This window comes from Peromyscus leucopus, chromosome 1, assembly GCF_004664715.2.
Source record: "Peromyscus leucopus breed LL Stock chromosome 1, UCI_PerLeu_2.1, whole genome shotgun sequence".
NCBI lineage: Eukaryota > Metazoa > Chordata > Mammalia > Rodentia > Cricetidae > Peromyscus > Peromyscus leucopus.
Genome location: NC_051063.1, coordinates 22,591,785 through 22,612,205, shown reverse-complemented (window position 1 = coordinate 22,612,205; position 20,421 = coordinate 22,591,785). Strand labels below are relative to the sequence as shown.

General features: G+C 46.9%; 1 protein-coding gene across 1 annotated transcript in view; it reads right to left on the bottom strand.

The window, feature by feature from the left end:
- The window catches only part of Slc1a1 (solute carrier family 1 member 1), an 81,188-nt gene extending 62,971 nt beyond the window's left edge, over window positions 1–18,217 (bottom strand). The window contains exon 1 of the mRNA XM_028894428.2: window positions 17,970–18,217. Coding sequence (XP_028750261.1) covers window positions 17,970–18,069 — 100 coding nt within the window. The 5' untranslated portion in view covers window positions 18,070–18,217. The remainder of the gene's footprint in view (window positions 1–17,969) is intronic.
- Window positions 18,218–20,421: the final 2,204 nt, after the last annotated feature.

Genomic DNA, 20,421 nt, shown 5'->3' with positions numbered 1-20,421 from the left:
GTGGAAGCAAGACACGACAGAGCATCTTTAAGAAGCATCAGGGGCCGGGCGGTGGTGGCGCACGCCTTTAATCCCAGCACTTGGGAGGCAGAGGCAGGGAGGATCTCTGTAAATTTGAGGCCAGCCTGGTCTACAGAGCGAGATCCAGGACAGGCTCCAAAGCTACACAGAGAAATCCTGTCTCAAACTCCCCCTCCCAAAAAGGGAATCAGGGAGTTTGTGGTGACTGGAAATGTAGAGACCGAGGTTGGGAAGGTGGCCTGCATCAGTTAGGTAACCGACCAGAAAACAATGGCACACTTATTCAGACAAGTTTCCCCAAACAGAATCCCATCACAGGGCTATGATAGAGTCCAGCAGAGTTACAGGGAGCTAGGAAGGCTGGGAGAGCCCAGGGACCAACAGCTGTGACATGCTATAATCTCCCTGGGGCCTGAACAGGCCGCATTAGCACAGTCTTAGATGGGCCCTCCCGGATCATGTCCGAGTGAAAGCGGAACTGGCCGGGGAAAGTCAACTAAAGGGAATCCTGTCTCTAGAGCAGGCACCCCACTGGTTGAGAGGCCTGGCTTGTGGTGACTGCCTCTCTGTCCCGTGTAAGTGTGCCGGTGCTGTGAGTGCATGGTTAGGTTAGTTCCTGACCTGAATAATGGGTTCTATACGCATGACCCCAGGGGGTCGAAACCCCTGGGTTGAGAAGCACTACTTTAATGACTAAGTCCAGTGCTTCAGCAGTTTGCTCAAGGTCAGCCGTAACACGCAGCAGACTCAGTGGAAGAGGACAAGCAGAGGAAGGACTCTTGGAGGAGCGGCACCTAGACGTAAATTCACTGTAAGGTGTAGAAGCAGCTGAACTGCTCCTTTGAGAAGTCCGTATGCATCTGCAGCTGCGCCAGCCCGAACTTGAGACCCAGTCATTGGAAGTCAGAGAAATAAGCCACTTTGCTCCAGAGAGCAGGCTGGTTCTTGCTCTGCTTTCATCTCATGGAGGAAGGGGTGGGGTGTGGTGGGTGGTGCATGTGCACCGATGTGGACTCTTCCACGATTCCCAATCCCACCCCGTGGCCGACATCACTAATGAGGACAATGTTCTTTACTACCGAACTCTGTCATGGACCCAGCATCCTTCAAACTGTGCTGTTGACAGCTTTGGTCATGCTGAGCTCTCTCCACGGTGGCTGTGGAGCTGTTAGTAACCAGGCTCGATTTTTCCCTGGGACCTAGAAAACTAGAACTTAGGCTTAGATAACAGTGTCCGCTGACAAGTAAAACTCTCCCGGTAGTGAGCCATAAGTCAGATCAGGCCAAATTAATAAGTCCAGGTTTAATTAATAAGTCTGAGCAAAGAATTCCCAGGTGGCCCCAGAGGAAGGGGAGAAAACCCGTGGCAAGGTTACCAGCCTGGTCTTTAATAGAAAAACAATGACATCATGAGGTTTGCAGGCAAATGGATGGATCTAGAAAAAATCATCCTGAGTGAGGTAACCCAGACTCAGAAAGACAAATATGGTATGTACTCACTCATAGAAGGATACTAGATGTGGAACAAGGATGACTGGACTGCTACTCACATCACCAGTGAGGCTACCTGGAAAACAGGACCCCAAGAAAGACACGAGGATCGCCCAGTGATGGAGAAACGGCTGAGATCTACATGAACAGCCTGGACATGAGTGGGGGTAATGAAGGGAGATGGTCGAGGGAAAGAGAGCAGGAGATCCCAACTGGATCAAGAACAGAGAGGGAGAACAAGGAATAGGAGACCATGGTAAATGAAGACCACATGAGAAAAGGAAGAAACAAAGTGCTAAAGAGGCCCACAGAAATCCACAAAGATACCCTCACAAAAGACTGCTGGCAATGGTTGAGAGACAGCCGGGACTGACCTACTCTGGTGATGGGATGGCCAAACACCCTAATATTTGTGCCAGAAACCCCATCCAAGGACTGAGGAATCTGGATGCAGACATCCACGGCTAGGCCCCGGGTGGAGCGCCGGGAGTCTAATTAGCGAGAAAGAGGAGGGTTTATATGAGCAAGAATTGTTGAAACCAAGGTTGGATAAAGCACAGGGACAAATAGCCAAACTAATGGAAACACATGAACTATGAACCAAAGGCTGAGGGGCCCCCAACTGGATCAGGCCCTCTGAATAGGTGAGACAGTCGATTGGCTTGATCTGTTTGGGAGGCATCCAGGCAGTGGACCGGGTCCTGTGCTCATTGCATGAGTTGGCTGTTTGAAACCTGGGACTTATGCAGGGATGCTTGGCTCAATCTGGGAGGAGGGGACTGGACCTGCCTGGACTGAGTCTATCAGGTCGATCTCAGTCCTCGGGAGGAGGTGGGAATGAGGGGTGGGCTGGGGGGAAGAGGAGGGGGGCAGGAAGGGGGAGAACAAGGAAATCTGTGGCTGTTATGTAGAACTGAATGGTATTGTAAAATAAAATAAAATAATTAAACAAACACCCTATAGGTGTGGTCTTTGAGCAGCTCCAGGGGAGGAGCCCACCTTTGGCAGGCTTTCTGAGGGGCGGGGTCTGGAATGGAAGGAGTGAGGCCAGAGCAGACCTCTTCCCAACATCTTCCCAACATCTTCCACTGCTCTCTAGAAATCTCAATCAAGTGTGTGGGTAATAAAGGACCAATGGGATAGACTCATTAAGGGCTTACATGTTTTACTCTTTGATAAAGAATGTTTTGTAATGCCTCAAAAACATTTTTTGAGCGTCTCTTATGAAGCAGATGCAAGGCTACATGTCATCTGAATGACATACTCATTAAAGACAACATCCTAGCCCCTCAGTAGATGGAGGTGAGAAATATAACAGTACATATTGCTACAGGCTGGATACGGTCTGCCCCCTCTAAAGCTCATTGCTGCGGCGGTCGTGTTCGGAGGAGCGGCTATAAGGAGTGAGTACACTGTTAAGAGAGGATTAATCCCTTTCTCTGTGTGGGTTCTCACTCTCTTAGCCTGATATATTACTGCAGGAGGAGGCTATCATGAGCTGAGGCTATTTCCTCTATTTCAGCGGTTCTCAACCTTCCTAATGCTGCTGCAGCGACCCTTTAATACAGGTCCTTGTGTTGTGGTGACCCCCAACCATACAATTATTTTTGTCGCTATTTCATAACTGTAATTTTGTTACTGTTATGAAATATAATGTAAATATCTGATATTCAGGATGGTCTTCGGTGACCCCCACAAAAGGGTTGTTTGACCCCAAAGGGGTAGTGACCCACAGGTTGAGAACCAGTGCTTTATTTCATTTCTGCCAGACACACCTGCTTTTCCTGCTTTTCTATCACGAGCTGACATGCACCTCACAGCCCTGTGCAGTTGGACTTGTCAGTTTCCAGAGCTTTGCACTCAAATTAACTATTTTTCCCCAGTTTTGAATTTTACAAACAACTGAAAAGAATAAAAAACAACAGTAGTTCCGTGTAATTTGAAATTCAGATGTGAAGGGATAAAGCCCTCTGACTCTGATCTTAAACTTCTATCTGACCTTGATATTGCAAATATTCCAGCACACCTGCCCACCTGCTCACAGCCACTGCAGCTGTGGCTCTGCTAAGAACCGCCCCCCCCAAATTCCAGTTCTCCTTTGAAGTCGAGGAATGTTGGAGCATCCTTCCAGAACCACCTTCTGTAGTCTCATGTGAGTGATACTTGCACATGTCTTGCTACTAACAGACTGAGGCAATAGATCACAGACATCTGACTCTGCACCTCTTGCCAGTAATGTCCATTCTTGTTCAATTTAAATTGCTTTCCTTGTTGGCTGCTAAATAGATTGATTTTTCCTAGCCACAGACTACACTTTTCATCTCATATGCCTATTCTGTTTGATTAACAGTGACTGCCTGGAACATAGTTTAAAGTATTCAAGTAAAAGGTGTTGTCATCAATTAGTGATATCTGCCACAGGGTAGGCTAGGAGGTGATGATGTGAATATTGATAATTCGTGAATATAAATTTGTGGCTATACGGGTATGAAGAAGGGAGATGACCTCTGACTGAGCAATCTGATAAGTCTATACAATAAAAATAGGAATAAGAGCCATCATCAATAGACAGGATAATGGTAGATGAAACATCTGAGCATTGGTGCCCACAAAGTCCAACCCACCCTGAGAAAGCAAGTACTAGCTAAATTCCTTTGAGATATAACTTAAGACAGAGAGTTTATGTAAGTTTATGTGGAATAATCTCTGTGTATACTGTGAAGAAGTGTCTCTCAGATTGGTTTAATATAAAGCTAAATGGCCAATAGCTAGGCAGGATTTTCAGGGCAGAGAGAACGCTGAGAGTAAGAAAGGTGAAGTTGGGAGGAGACACCAAGGATGCACAGGAAAACAGCATAGGCAGTATGGAGTAACGGTAATAAAGGCATAAAGTAAATTAATAGAAATGGGTTAATTTGAGTTATAAGAGCTAGTTAGAAACAAGCCTAAGCTATCGGCCAAGCTTTCATAATTAGTAAAAGGTCTCTGTGTGATTATTTGGGAGCTGGCAGGCAGGACAGAAAAATCTGCTTACAGAGAAAGGACTAAAGAGTGTGAAATACTCCAAATTAAAGGACAAGGTAACGAAGAGTCCAGAGACAGAGCAGGTAGAAATCAAGAGGAAATTCAAGAGCCTTTAACTCCTTTGTAAGAAAGAGGTCTGTTACAGTGTCCTTAACTACCAATTAGGCGCATCAGGATTTCCTCAAGGGAAGAAACCTTGCTTAATGCTAACTTAAACTTTAGAACCAGACAGTCCCGGGTTTGCACCCCTGTTCTTACCCCCATGGCCCAAGGCCCACGTTTCTGTTTTCTCATCACCAATCGGATGCTTCCTCAACTTACTAGCCACACTGGTGGCAAATGAAGTCCACAGGAAATCAACCCCCTGTAAATATTAGCATCACTTTGCTCAACCACAGACAAGAACTTCTTAAAGGAGACAGATGTCTCTGAAAGCCTCACAACTCCAGGAATCCTACATGAAACCAAGGTGCCTAAGTGGCTCAGAAGCTAATTATATGAGATATGCATAGAAACTGGGCTCATTTTCTAGGACTCTGGAGAGGCAGGAGGTCAGGCTTCCTGCACTGGATGTTTCTGGTGAGGGTACCTTTGGTCACTGTTCTTGGCTTAGAACTTTGCTGAATTATAAGTAACCAAATAACTTCCAGACTGTAGCACAGTAGTAGAAAAATAATTTGACTCACCTAAGCTCTCTCCCCTGAGGATTTTCCCCTTGACTGAATACATGCTATAGTTTTAAGCATCTGAACACTGAACCCAGATGGTTCTCTCAGCAGCTTTATAAGAACAAACATACTGTGGACCATCTCTGGGGTGGTATTCTAGCTCCACTCCCCACAGTCACCATTTTATCCCAACACACAGGCCAAGATCACAAGAAGATGGTGTTGAGATCCTTCCTTGGCACATAGAGCTGTGATGAACATTGTCTTGCCTCTGGACCTCGAGGTGTAGGAAGGAAGGGGCCCAGGAGCCACAGCCTCAAGCTAAGCAGAGGGCCGTTGCAGGACCTTATTCCTCAGTGCTGGTTCTGGTCAAACAAGGTACATTGTTCCCATCTGGGCTGAGTGGAGATGGCTCCTTGGAGCTCACACAGCTAGGAGAACCTGACTGGGAGAACCCATTCAGGACAAACTATGTAGAGCATCCACAAGCTGGGGCAAAGGTCCCCTCCTTCTGGGATATGCACGAGTGTTTGCCGGAAGGTCATGGAAAGGCCGTTGGCAGGTACTGAACCAATGGGGCATCATTTCTGGAAAGAAGTGAGTCACAGAAACACTTCCTTTCTAACAACAGAGGTGTCACCATTGAGTGTGCTAATGACAACAGAGCACTCTGTCACACTGAAGGCGGTTCCCTCAACAAGTTGAATGAAGGCACTCCTTCTACAGCTACACACCTTGCTAAACTCAGGGCTCTGAAGAGAATTGGGGGTTCGTGGTAACTGTCTCCAATGCTGTCTTCTCTCAGATGCATGTTCAACATGCAAAATACAAAAGGAGTTTAAAGCATTTGCCGCTGTAACGGACACCGTTGCGGGGAGAGGGTGTGTTAAATGGTCATTCCATGTTGTCTGTGACAAGCACATTTCCTTCTAAGTGCTTGAGTCCCCACAGTCAAAGTGACCCTTGGTCTCCAGTGACTCTGGGGAGATTTGCAGCTCCTTAGGCAAACACTGCTTCCCTGGCACCTGGCCAGTATATTGCGACTCTCTAGGACATCTATTTTCAGTCTCAGCTCTGTCAAAAGTAATCACAGTTCTCACAAGTAATTAATATGGAACACTTTATCTGTGTGAGCAGGAGTGCATGTGCATGTATGTACTCACATGCACGAGCGCATGCACACACATAGACATACACACACGTACATACACACGCACACTCACATGTTCTCCGTAGCTGAGTCCTCATCCTATTTCTCACACCTTCCTAGGCTTTTCACACACCCTAGCTATTCTTTGAGTGTCAGCATACACTGAATCAGCGTGCAGAATTTTCTATAAAGCATGTCTCCTTTTGGAGCTTATTTGTTATGTCCATTGCTCAAAGGTTTTGAAAGGTAACAGTTTTGGTAAGTTAAAACAAAACAATAACAACAACGAACCACTGTGTTTTAGAAGAAGTAGCATTTAACAAGATATTTAATCTTTGTCAAGCATTAGCAACTTACATTTAAAGCATTAAAGAAAAGGGCACATATGTGCAGAATTTGGTATGTGAAATCATTTGTAAGGATCATTCTCTAATTTTTGCTTAGATAATTTGTTTTGGGTTTTGATCTAGTAGGTTTGAGGTACAGAACAACATTCCAAAATCAGAATCTTTTCTGAGATTTTTTTTTCTGGTCCCGTATGATCTGGCTTCATTTCAAATTGAAAGCAGTCACAGGTGTCTAAAGCCCGTTTTTTCCTTTTCTTTTTAAAGTTTCTTTTGAAGGTTAGCATGCAAACTAACGAGTTGTATTGCTTGCTGCATCTTTATATGTACCTGTATCATTTGTTCTCACCCACTACTCCCCTGCTCTCCCCTGCTCCCCCCACTCCCCTGCTCTCCCCTACTCCCCTGCTCTCCCCCACTCCCTGCTCTCCCTCACTCCCCTGCTCTCCCCCACTCCCCTGCTCTCCCCTGCTCTCCCCCACTCCCCTGCTCTCTCCCTGCTCTCCCCCACTCCCCTGCTCTCCCCTGCTCTCCCCCACTCCCCTGCTCTCCCCACTCTCCTGTTCTCCCCCACTCCCCTGCTCTCCCCACTCCCCTACTCTCCCTCACTCCCCTGCTCTCCCCCACTCCCCTACTCTCCCTCACTCCCTGCTCTCCCCCACTCCCCTACTCTCCCTGCTCTCCCCACTCCCCTGCTCTCCCCCACTCCCCTGCTCTCCCCACTCCCTGTCTCCCCACTCCCCTGCTCTCTCCCCACTCCCCTGCTCTCCCCCACTCCCCTGCTCTCCCCCACTCCCCTGCTCTCCCCCACTCCCCTGCTCTCTCCCCCACTCCCCTGCTCTCCCCCCCCCCCCCCCCCCCCCCCCCCCCCCCCCCCCACTCCCCTGCTCTCCCCTCTCCCCCACTCCCCTGCTCTCCTCCCACTCCCCTGCTCTCCCCCCTCCCCCCCCCCCCCCCCCCCCCCCCCCCTGCTCTCCCCCCCCCCTCCCCCCCCCCCCCCTCCCCCTCCCCCCCCCCTGCTCTCCCCCACTCCCCTGCTCTCCCCCACTCCCCTCTCTCCCCCTCCCCCCCCCCCCCCCTGCTCTCCCCCTCCCCCCCCCCCTCCCCTGCTCTCCCCCCTCCCCTGCCCCCCCCCCCCTCCCCCCTCCCCTGCTCTCCCCCACTCCCCTGCTCTCCCCCCCCCCCCCCACTCCCCTGCTCTCCCCCACTCCCTGCTCTCCCCCTCCCACTCCCCTGCTCTCCCCACTCCCCTGCTCTCTCCTCCCCCACTCCCCTGCTCTCCCCCACTCCCCTGCTCTCCCCCACTCCCCTGCTCTCCCCCACTCCCCTGCTCTCCCCCACTCCCCTGCTCTCCCCCCCCCCCCCCCCCCCCCCCCCCCCCCCTCCCCTGCTCTCCCCCACTCCCCTGCTCTCCCCCCACTCCCCTGCTCTCCCCCACTCCCCTGCTCTCCCCCACTCCCCTGCTCTCTCCCCCACTCCCCTGCTCTCCCCCACTCCCCTGCTCTCTCCATCCCACTCCCCTGCTCTCCCACTCCCCTGCTCTCCCCCCACTCCCCTCTCTCCCCCACTCCCCTGCTCTCCCTACCCACACCCCCCATTTAAATGTTCTCCTCTACAATTGTTTCCTTCGATTTTCTTAACTCTGTTTCATTGCCCTCTCTATTGCCCTCATGACACATTTTTCATGATCTCACTTCTAGTTTTGTGACTTATACACACATACACATATATAGTCTTAAATCTAGGTTCCACGTGTAAGAGAAAAGGTGTTTGTCTCTCTGAGTCTGGCTTATTTTGTTTAACATAGTGATTTCTAGTTTGGTCCATTGTCCTGCAAATGCCATAGCTTCATTTTTCTTTATGCCTGAATAAAATTCCACTGCATATATGTATTACATTTTCTTCATCCATTCATCTGTTAATGAACATCCAGGCTGATTCTGTTTGTTAGGTATTGTCAATAGTGCAGCAATAAACATGGATGTGTAGGTATCTCTGTGGTGTGCTCACTTAGAATTCCTCATATACATATGGACCACATAATATATATATATATATATATATATATATATATATATATATTATGAGTTAGATGTCTGGGTCATATGGTAGCTCTATTTTTAGCTTTTTGAGGCATCTCCATCCTTATTTCCACAGCGATTGCACAAGCTCACACTCCCATCAGTGTGACTAAGGGTGCCCCTTTCTCTATATCCTCACCTGCATTTGATGTCATCTGTGCTGTTGATCATAGCCATTCTGACTAGGGTGAGAAATTAAAAAAAATTAATTTTCATTTTCCTGATGGCTAACAATACTAAACACTTTCTAAGTGTTCATTGACCTTTGAACTCTTTCTCTCTAGAAGTGTCTATTCAGTCTGTTAGCCCATTTATTGACTGGATGATTGGTTAATCTCTGATGTTTAAACCTTGCAGTTTAAAAGAGATTTTTATTTCATTTTTAATTATGTGTATGTGCATGAGTGTGTGCACATGTGAGGAGTTGCCCATATGGGCCAGAAGAGGGCATCCGATACCCTGGGGATGGAGTTACAGAAAACTGTGAGCTACTTGACATGGGTGCTGCGTCTTCTACAAGAGCAGCAAGCACTCCTGCTGGGACATTTCTCTGGCCACTGATGTTCTTTTTATGTCCTAGATATTAAACTACTGTTTGATGTAATATTGGTAAAGATTTCCCCCCATATTGTAGGCTGTCTCTTTATGCTGGTGATCATTTTCTTTGTTGCAGGGAAGCCTTTTAATTTTCATATAATTCTATTTATCAATTCTCAGGTTTCTTCCCTTTGCTACTGGATTCCTGATCAGAAGAAAGTCTTTGTTTATGCCTTTGACTTGAAGTGTTCTATGTTTGTTTCACTCTAATAGTTTCAAATTTCAGGTCTTACACTGTCTTTGATCCACTTCAAATTAATTTTTGTACAGAGATAGTTTTATTCTTTTACATGTGGAAATCCAATTTTCTCAGTACCGTTTATTAAAGTGTTTGTCTTTTCTCCTATGCATGTTTTTCGACAAACTTTGTCAAATACTAGATGGCTGTAATTGTGTGGGTTTCTGGGCCCTCTATTCTATAGCTTATCTACATATCTGTTTTTATATAAGCACCATGCCATTTTTATTATTATGGCTCTGTTATATAATTTGAGATAGGCTATTGTGGTACATCCAGCATTGCACCTTCTGTTAAGGATTGCCTTGGCTATTTGGGGACATTTGCACTCCTACATGAATTTTATGATTGTTATTCTGGTTTCACAAAGAATGACACTGGGATTTCGATGGGATTGCTTTTGGTAACACAGTCGTCTTCACAATATTAATTATTAATATTAATTATTAATTATTAATTAAATATTAATTATTCCAATCTGTATGCATGGGAAGCTTTTCCATCTTCATCGTAGAGATCCTTCACCTTCTTAGATAGGTTTGTTTGTAGGTTTTTGAAAAAGCTATTGTGAATGGGATCTCCCCCCTGAGTTCTCTCTTGGCAAGTTCACTATTGGTGCTATGGTGGTTTGAATAGGAATGGCCTCCATAGACTCATGTGTTTGAACACTTGGTCCATAGGGATTGGCACTATTAGGAGGTGTGGCCTTGTTAGAGTAGGTGTGGCTCTGTTAGAGGAAGTGTGTCACTAAGGGGTGGGCTTTGAGGTCTCATAAGCTCAAGCCAGTTTTCTTTCTGCTGCCTGTGGATCAAAATGTAGAACTCTCAGTTCCTTTTTCAGCACCATGTATGCCTGCATGCCACAATGTTTTCCACCATGATGATAATACACTAAACCTCTGAACTATAAGCCAGATCCAATTCAGTGTTTTCCTTTGTATGAGTTGCTGTGGTCATGGTGTCTCCTCACAGCAATAGAAACCCTAATTAAGACAGAAGGATAGATAAGCTACTGGTTTTTTTTTCTTTTTTCTTTTGTCCTTTGTTTAAACTTGATTTTTGTATTATACTATCTTAGTCAAATTGCTTATTTGCTCTAAGCATTTTCTGGGAGTCCTTAGGGTATTTTAAGTTAGGATCTCACCATCTGTAAGTACAATAATTTGATTTCTTCGTTTCCCATTTGTACCCCTTTATTTCTACTTCTTATCTAATGGTTCTAGATAAGACTTTGAATGCAAAATTGAATGAGCAAGAGAGTGGCATCCCTGTCTCTTTGCAGACTTTAAAGCAAAGACTCTCACCTTCCCCTCCTTAACTATAATGTTGGGTACCGATTTGTTGTAATAGCCTTTCTTACATTGGTGGATGTTCCTTTTACTCCTACTTTCTTCAAGGCTTTTGTCATGACGGGATGCTAAAGTTTTTCAAAGGCTTTTTCTGGCCTGAGTTGAAATGATCATATAATTTCTGTCCTTAGGTCTTTATGTGCTGTACTACATGCATTGCTTTTGTTCATGTTAGACAATCTCTAATCCCTGGAAATGAAACCAACTTGGTCACGGTGTGTGATCTTACTATGTTCTTGAATTTGGTTTGCAAGACTTTCCCCCAGATTTATATTTATGTTCGTCAGGGAAACTGGTTTATAGTTTTCTTTCTTGTGTTTTCTGGTTTGGTATAGGAAGCTGGCTTTGCACAAAGGGTATGATAGTGCCTTTCCTTTCTATCTTGTGGCGGCAGTTTGAGGTCTAAAGCCCAGCTTTCCTGTTTCAGCTCTTCAGTATGGGGAACTTAGACCAGGAAAGACTCCTGGGTACTACTCAGGCAGATATTGAGGATAGATGCTCAATAGACAGGTACTCAGGAAGGGGCAGCTTAAGCAGTACTTCATTAACACATAAGACCATGTGTATATGTACTTAGCCATCTACAAAGTCAATGAGACAAATGTAACCAACAAACTACCAACCTCAACACTTACAGAAAATATCACAAAAACCCATTGTAATAACCATTATTGCTAATGTTATGTCTGTGGCAAGCTGTGGATTAAATACACTATTGCAAACAGAATTTCCTCCTAAATCAGCAATTTTGTTTTCTCCAGCTTCTAGAAATACATAAACAGAGGGGGTTCTATACTTCATCAAAAGCCCAAATTCTAAAAAAAAAGTATAAATCTGTTATTACATATGATAAATCATGTCTTTTGTTTTCCCTACATCAAATTATTTATTGTATGCCACAGAAGTTAATGATTTTGAACATACAGAACCAAGCTATTCCTATCACTTTAAATAAAGATCTGATAATGTTTTTTATTTTGTAAGTTGGAATAGTCTGTGTTTCAGTAATATTTTAAACTAGAAATGTGTCAAGGCCAAATGCACGTGTTTATTAGCCCTCTGATTACTGTTGGGAATCATCTGACACTGATGTAGAATATTACTCTGGTTAATAACCTCACATATGACGTCACTGAATAGCTGATGGGACATCAAGGTCATTTCATCTTCATGTAATACTCCCCACTACTTCCTTAGCACCTTATGCAGGGGTTCCTCGGGTTCCTAGCAGTAAAATAAGGAGTGACTATATGACCATGGAGCTAAAGGTTCTGAAAACTTGAAGGATCCTCAAAGGTTTCATGACTCAGGAACGATCATGTAGCACATCTACTACTATGTCCAGCTCTTGAGTCCTTGGGAGGCATGGATAATCAATTTCAGAGTTTTTGCTTCTGATGCTTTCTCAACAAACACTACACCAGGTAAGACAATCTACTACCTACAAATGAATTAACATGTGAATGGACTCTTCCTTGCTCTTTTAGATAATATAAACCCCTTTCTTTTTGACAAGAAACAAAGGCCATGGTTAGTGGGGAGGCAGAGAAATCAGAAGATAGAGTAACAAACTCCTGACAGGTGTGGGCTTTGTACATCAGGAGGAAGTATGGTGGACAGTAGCAGAGTCTGTGGAGCCAAACCGCCAGGGTTTGAATCACAGCTCTGCCCTTGATCAGTGACCTCGGGCAAGTTTCCTGTCAGTGCCTCAGTTTCCTGGAAATATGCTTTCTGGAAAGATAAAATAGGTTGAAACACATACAGCACTTATGAAAGTGACACTAAGCCCTAGATCTTATCAAAGGCAAAACAGGAAGGGAGGGTGCTTTGTATCTCTCAGAAGAAGGTGCATCACTCAAGGTGTCTGTGTTGAAGAATGAGGCTGTGGGATGGATGTAGACAGTGGAAGGTTTGGGGTGCCATGTTAAAGAGAGGGCCTCTCTACCCTAGGGTAGCAGCAGCCATAGGCTATTTTAAAGCCCCCAATGAGAGAATCTGATCTGCTTCTAAGCAAGGTCATTTGGACAGCAGTCTCAACTCTTCCCATAGCAGAGACTTCAATGGTGGCCTCCAAATGGACAGGCTCATGTCTTAGTCTCTGGAACCTATGAACAGCATCCTCTACAGTATGGTGCAAGTTAGCTAAGGTTCTGGGGAGGAGTGAGAGCCAGCCAGGCTCTGCCACCAGAAAAGGCAGATCTAGAGGAAGGTCAAGCATGCAACCCTGTGCCCTGCTCAGGTCAAGCTCTCACCAGGTCCCTCCACCCTGTGGGCAAGCATTCAGTTCTCCTGGGCCCTGTTCTACCCAGCATAATTCATACGCATTCTCTTTTCGTATTCTCTCTCTCCTTCCCCCTCCTCCTCTCCCTCTCTCTCCATTCCTTCCTCCTTCCCCCTCTCATCTCCACCTTTAAGATTGTGTCCTTTGAAATTAAAGCAGAAAACACAAAACAAAACAAAGCAGGAAAAGGTTCTCTGGCTGTAACACTGAATTACCACTTTCTGCCAAGCCTTTCACCCCCCAGTGCCTCCGAAGAGAGTCTCCTGGGGTTACCTGCCCTCCTCCACTCACAGCAGGACTTCTGAGCATCCCTCTCTAGCACTGGTTACTTCTGAACTCTGCTGGTATCTGGTCAGTATCCCCTCTCTGCACTCCTCAGCTCTAGGTCTTTTCATCTCCCTGTTCAAATGGGTTCATCTGTCCCCAGAGCTTTAACCTCTTTCCTGAGCCTGGGAAGTTCTACCTAACATTCCACTCCACTTGCAACCCATCTCCAGACTCCAGACTGCCTGCTTCCTGCTTAGCTTCACCCAAAGGCCCCTGGAGGCTCTTCCACCTTCATATGTCCACACCAAACCCTTTTCTGGAACTCCTGATCCTGCTAGATACAGTCACTCTCACTCTGACCACATTCCACCAGGAATGAATTGGGTGGCTCTCATTCCCTCCTGTTTCCACTGCCTGGATGAGAGAGACCCTTTCTCTCCTTACTTGGACATGAACCCAGCCCACTCTGTTACCAGGTCCCTTTTTTACCTCCACCTCGACTTTCTAGCCCACCCCACCCCCAACCTTTCCCTGCTTCGTATCCAAGGAGTCAGGATGCCCCAGATATCTGTACAACCTGTTCTCTAGCTGGCCTCACTATGTAGACCAGGCTGGCCTCAAACTCAACAGAGATCTACCTGCTTCTGCTTCCTAAGCACTGGAATTAAAAGTGTGCACCACCACGCCAGGCATCTCTACAGATGCCAGTGAGATGAAGAACTGGGTCTGGAGTCCTGTGACTCATGGCTGGCTCCAAAAGGAAACAATGAAAAGCCAAGACCAGGTCCAAATGAACACTGTCAGGCATACCCAGAGCCATTCCAGGGCAGAAGACACGAGAGACTGAATAAGGGTGTTTGTTATTCAGAACTGGGAGTAATTAGCTCAGCGCTTGTACAATAGAGAGATGATTGCTTCCTCACAGGGACAGCTTCCCAGTGAACAAGTTTGACAGCTCCATGGCACAAGCAGTATCTGTGGCCTTTTCTGAAAGTCCCCAAGCTGGGCATTGCAGATTTCTCCACACAAAGCCTGGAGGGGAGATGATAATGCCTGTATCGAATGGGACAGGGAATCCATGTATCTCCCCAGTACTACAAGCTGCCCTAGCCTTGGTGGCCAAATTCTCACACACAGGAATTCTGCATTGACAAAATTCCCACCAAGACCACACCATTTCTTCCCACTGACTTTCTGCCTGTAAAGCAAGTTAAGAATTAGTCCATAGGATTAAAAAACAAAGTCATTAACTTTTTTATTCTCTCTTTTTAAAGTGAATAATGCTATAGAAATTGGCATTGGCTTTAATGCCATTAAAACCGTTACTATGGACTTCAAACTATAAACTGGACATTAGGCAGAATAGAGACTCAATTTCAAAACAAAATACTAATTTTCTCCTATTTAAATTCAGATTTTCTTCAATGTAGCATTTACTGAATGCCTATTGTATGCCGTCCACAAACTGGGTGGTTCCACAGTATCTTAATCAACTCTGGTCACATTTTTTAAGATGAGGGAACTGAGGATCCCAGAGAATAAACAATGAATCTAGATAGCAGCACTAGGTAGAATTCAGGAGTCAAGTCCAGAGCTCCCGACTGTAGGCACAATGCTTATTCTACCGTCCTTTGGGAACGGGGAAGCCAATTAAGATGATCCTCCCAGGTGAAATATTATTTTCACAGTCTTGTAAGGCTTCACAAAAATTATCAAAGACAGTCACCCACTTCATACCAACTTTGCAAATAAGGATTTGTCAAACATTTCTCTCAAAGAATCTCCTTGATCATTAAAAATTAAATTAACATTACACTAGTAAAAGTGGTCTTTAATTGTATTTTCCCTCGCTAGCTAAGTCTCAGAAAATCTGAGGCTTTAAACAGGAGCTCAAGGACACACACACACACACACACACACACACACACACACACACACACACACACACACACAAACACACACAAACACCTGCACTCAGTTTTTTGAAACAGTCTCATGTAACTCAGTATAGCCTCAAAGTTACTATGTAGCTAAGGCTGACCTTGAACCCCTAATCTCCCTGTTTCTACCTCCTGATTCCTGAGATGACAGGCTTGTGCCACCTTGCCTGGAAAAAAAGAAAACTTTGCCCTTAGGTTCATTAACCAAAATATTTTACATTGTAATAGCTGCTGACTTATTGGGGGGGGGGCGCGAATATTTCAATGGCTGCATTCAGAAGCTCTCACAAAGGAACTAACAGCATTTAACACTTCCCCCCTTTTTAAGGTCTACAGGCCCAAAAACTCCCCAAGGAAGGCTTCACGAGAGCTCTGGTCATTTTGCTGGACCAATTAAGGCAGCTGTAGAAAAACTTGACTATGACAACCTAGATAGGGCTGATAGATACTCAGGACAAGTGGCTGGGATTTTGTTGCTTATTAAATAGTCAAGCCAGTGTAGACTGAACAAATGCAGGTTAGAGTTTTCACTCGGACCAAAGGGGCTCTGAGCGGCAAAGAGGAGAACCCCAGCAAGTGCCTGCTTGGGCACCCTGATGATACTCTGAGCTGGAGGCGTCTCATACCAGATGGCAACATGCCTAAGTCTGTCTTACTCTTCTCAGAAAGAGCAAGTGATTGCTAAGACCTCAGCTGGCCACTTGGAATTTTAAATGGTGGATTTATGGTTAAGACAAAATACCAGAACCAAGTTCCAGTGTGGCTCACTCACACTCAGACTGGACAAAGGGGTCCACCTGAGACCACCGGCGGTGCCTGTGAAATAGGAAGGAAGCCTTTTCTTGGCCTGAGGATGTCACTTATGCTACTGGTTCAAAGGCCAGTGCGTTTGAAAGGCCGCTGGACTTTCTTTCCAGAGTGGCCTCTGGTTAGTTGGTATGTGAGCTGAGGGGCACCAGCACTCATGCCGACTGCTGGGTTGGAAATACTTGGTGACCAAGTGGAATCTCTGGAGTGCCCAGGGCTGCAGACACACAGAACTGGGAAGGAGACATAAGCTTTAGTCACCTCCAGAGCTTTCAAAGGGATTTAAAAGTAAGTTCTGTTCTCATCATTGGGAAAACAAACAAGGCATGGCTTCAAATCCATTCACTCTTGGTAGGGCCTGTTATTCAAATGTGGTGACGCAAGATACACCTTCCCCCCAAATGCCCTAAACCACTTGGCACCGGGGGAAGTGAACACTACGGCTCTCCTTCCCCCCTTCCTCGCACAAATGTCCCTGTTAAGGCGATTCCAGGATGTTATTTATTTACTAGAGGCCTGACTTCCCTTTGCCTAAGGTTCTGGAGGAGCCTGTATGACCCCAAGGATTCCATTAACTTCTAAAGGCATTTTATTTTTGGTGGGGGAAGACCTTGGAGGAGAGAGCAGGCAACACCAAGTATTCCCAGACTCAAGAGCAAAGTGCAGTACCCAGGGAGAAGAACCGGCTGCCCCATGCCTTCTCCAGCAGAGGCAGCCACAATTTCAGACAGAGGGTGGAGGCTGCCTAGGACTCCACTTTCCCTCAAGGTGCACCTGCCAGTACCTGCTGGGCGGCCCCACCTGGGATATAAAGACCCACAGGGTTCCCGCCCTAAAGTGCATTATAGAGCTCACATTAGACAGACAGCCTGGCCAGAAAACGAGATTCCAAACATGAGTAACTCAAACCTCTGAGCAAGGGCTCAGACAGGCACCTAGTCCTGGCTCAGCCATACGTCAGGCGTAGGTCACTTAAACACACGCGAGCGTGAAACCAAATAAAAGCGGCGTATATTATTTTTAATAGAAAAACGTGGTGAGCAGGTAGCCCAGGGAGGAAGAAGGGAGCTGAGTTCTCTTAGCGCTGGATGCTTGTGGCCTCCCTAGAGCCACAACTGCTAGGTGGGAATTCAGGCATGAATCTGATTGAAGGGGAATCCCTTAAGAAGGCATCTACCCCCTGCCAGGGGCTCAATGTTCCCCGGGGCTCCACCATCCCGCAGGCCCCAGATGTATCTTCAAATCCGCCGGAGAACTGTCATTCATACAGTCTCGGCCAGGCACCGAGGTGGTGGTGGTGGTGGTGGTGGTGGTGGTGGTGGTGGTGGTGGTGGTGGTGGTGGTGGTGGTGGTGGTGTGGTGGTGGTGGTGGTGGTGGTGGTGGTGGTGGTGGTGGTGTGTGAGTGTGTGGGAACAGTTAAAGATGAAGATCAAATTAAACCCTGCTTGTTTTCAAATGACCCCTGTCCACCTCCCAAGCCCCTTTGATCATTTTGGAGAAAGCAGGGACAGCAGCTCGCAGAGCACGGGAATGGGGGTTCCCTGCGAGCATTGTTCCCCCCCTCCCCGCGTGAAAGCAAAGCTCTCGGGTTGCTCCCAAGCTTGGGGGCCCAGGCCCGGGGGACGCAGGCAGTGCGCGTCACGCCGAGCCCACCCGGCCGGGACACGCGGCCTGTCCCCCGGGCGCGCGCCTCGCCCCCCGCGCGGCTCACCTAGCAGCACGGCGGCCACGGTGGAGAGCAGCAGCCAGTGATTCCGCAGGAAGCGGCGCCAGTCGAATCCCGAGCTCGTGGGCTTCCCCATGGTGGGCATTGGCTCTAGCGGGGACTCCCGGAGCGTGGCGGATGCGGGATGCTGATGCTCGGCGCCGCGGGAACCCAGCGCACGGGCTGCTGTCAGCGTTGCCACCGCCGCTTGGGGACCGAGCACGGTGGTTTTGCGTGGCGGGCGCGCCCGGCTCCTCCCGCCGCCGCTCGCTGCAGCGCCGCGGCCAACCAGCGAGGCGGGGCGGAGCGTCCCGGTGGGGCGGCGCGCGTGGGGCGATCGGGTCCCTCTCTGTTCCGCGTGGAGGCTTCCCACCGGCGGAGCTGCTGACCTACTGCGACTCCACGCCAGCCTCCTTGGGGACACACAGCCCTGGCCCCGTGCGAAGGGATTCGATGTGCGGACGCGTTTCTGCTTTGGGTCCCAGGCACCGGAGTCACAAGGAGATGAGACACAGTGTGACTTTAGAGGAGGTTTGGGCAATTTTCCCACCGGGTCTCTGATATTCCCCGCGGGATTATTTAATTTTCTGACTGGCGGCTCAGACAGGATCTGCCAGGACCCAGGCTTGGTCGTACAGCCTAAGCGAGGGCCGTGGTCAACTAAACAATTGCCCTCCTTAGGTGACTTGCACAATTTAGCAATTGCACCCCTAGGAATTGCTCTGTGGCCACCCCTCGGTAATTAGGGCTTCGACCCAGGCCTGGCTGGTGTGGGAAGGTGGGCGGGCCCATCCCATCCCCAAGGCCAAAAGCCTTACAGGATGTAGTTGGAGAATCTGGGTTAGTGTGGCCACACTCTGCACAAACTGAATTGATCTTTCTCTTTCACCCTCACTTAAGCAGACTCTTTACTTGCCCGTAGCATATCACCACCGTAACTAAGCGAGCCCTGTACCTTTTTGGCATTACGGAGTTTACTCTCTAGTTGGGTGTCCGGGGAATCTCCTCGTTCAGATTTCTTGATCTCTAGAACCCCATTCCACAATTAGAGACTCATTCCTTTGGTTTAAACTGATTTTGAAAAAAAAAAAAAACCAAACAAACTTCAAAATACAGTGGATTAGACTTTATTAACCATGTACATTATAGTATGAAAGATCACCTCCTTTCCAGGGGTTAAACTTCAAAAAAGTCAGGAGAGGGCAACTCAAGATCACTGGGTGCCAAGGCTAGAGCTGGAAATAAAAATGGCCGAAGAAGGCAAACTATCAAGAAAAAGAATCATTCCACAGGTAAAGAATAAATAATAGTAATAATAATAGTAATAATAATAATAAAAGGACAAACTCAAATGCCCAATGTAGAACATGAAGCCATATGTAGTCTACATAAAGGAAATTAATGGAGTCCCTTAGTACCATGGGGTAGGAAAAAAAAGTTAAAAACTACATGTGTAATTTGATGAGATGTATGTAAAAATAAGTCTATAAAACAGAGCTGTGGGATTAGAAAAGACCCAGAGAAATATGCTGGGATTCCTCAGTGGTGCACCACATTTTCATGTTTTTCCTTCTTGGTGTCCTGTGGATTGGAAATAAATGCCCATCATAGTTGTGCTCCAGTGTACTCTACTGTATTTATAAAACCAGCCTGCCCTGGAGATGGGAAGCAGTGGGGGGGATCTGAGATGGACCTTGTCTATCTCATAGCCTTTGCTTTGTGGGGAGAAACTCACTTTCAAGCCCTGCACTGCTTACTAGTGAGGTGGCCTGGAGCCTGTTGCTTAATGCTGCTGTCTCAGTTCATCTGTGACATGGGTGCTCAGACACTCTGGGGTTTGGAAGTTATGAAAATCAAACAAGATGCTTGCCTTACCTTCATCTTGTGGGTGGGGAAACCTAGGCACAATCGAGTTAAGAACTATGCACAAGTTCTCTGTGTTGGGAGGAGGAGGAGGAGGAGGGGAAGGAGGAGAAAGAAGAGCAGCAGCAGCAGCAGCGGGGATTGAAGTGGGCAGCCTGCCTCCATACCTACTCACTGAACTAATTCCTCCTGTGTAGGGGGCACACAGAACTCTGATGGGGAACTTGTTCTTGAATAGCTGGTTTGCTTAACTCAAGGTCCTTAAGGATTCATGTCCACTTGCAGAAGAAACTTGAGTATCTGAATGAGCTCTCCTCAAGCCAACAGCAAATCCATTTTATGGGAGCAGGGAGTGAACTTCTGAATTCATTATCCCCATGGCTGGCACCTCATACTTTAGGATTTCTCAGCCTAAACCAAGAAATGCTGGAGGCAAGTACCAGAGGAGTTGGAGATCTCTAATGTGCGCCATCTATCTATCTATCTATCTATCTATCTATCTATCTATCTATCTATCCATCCATCCACCCACCCATCATCTATCTATCTATCTATCTATCTATCTATCTATCTATCTATCTATCTATAGCTATCT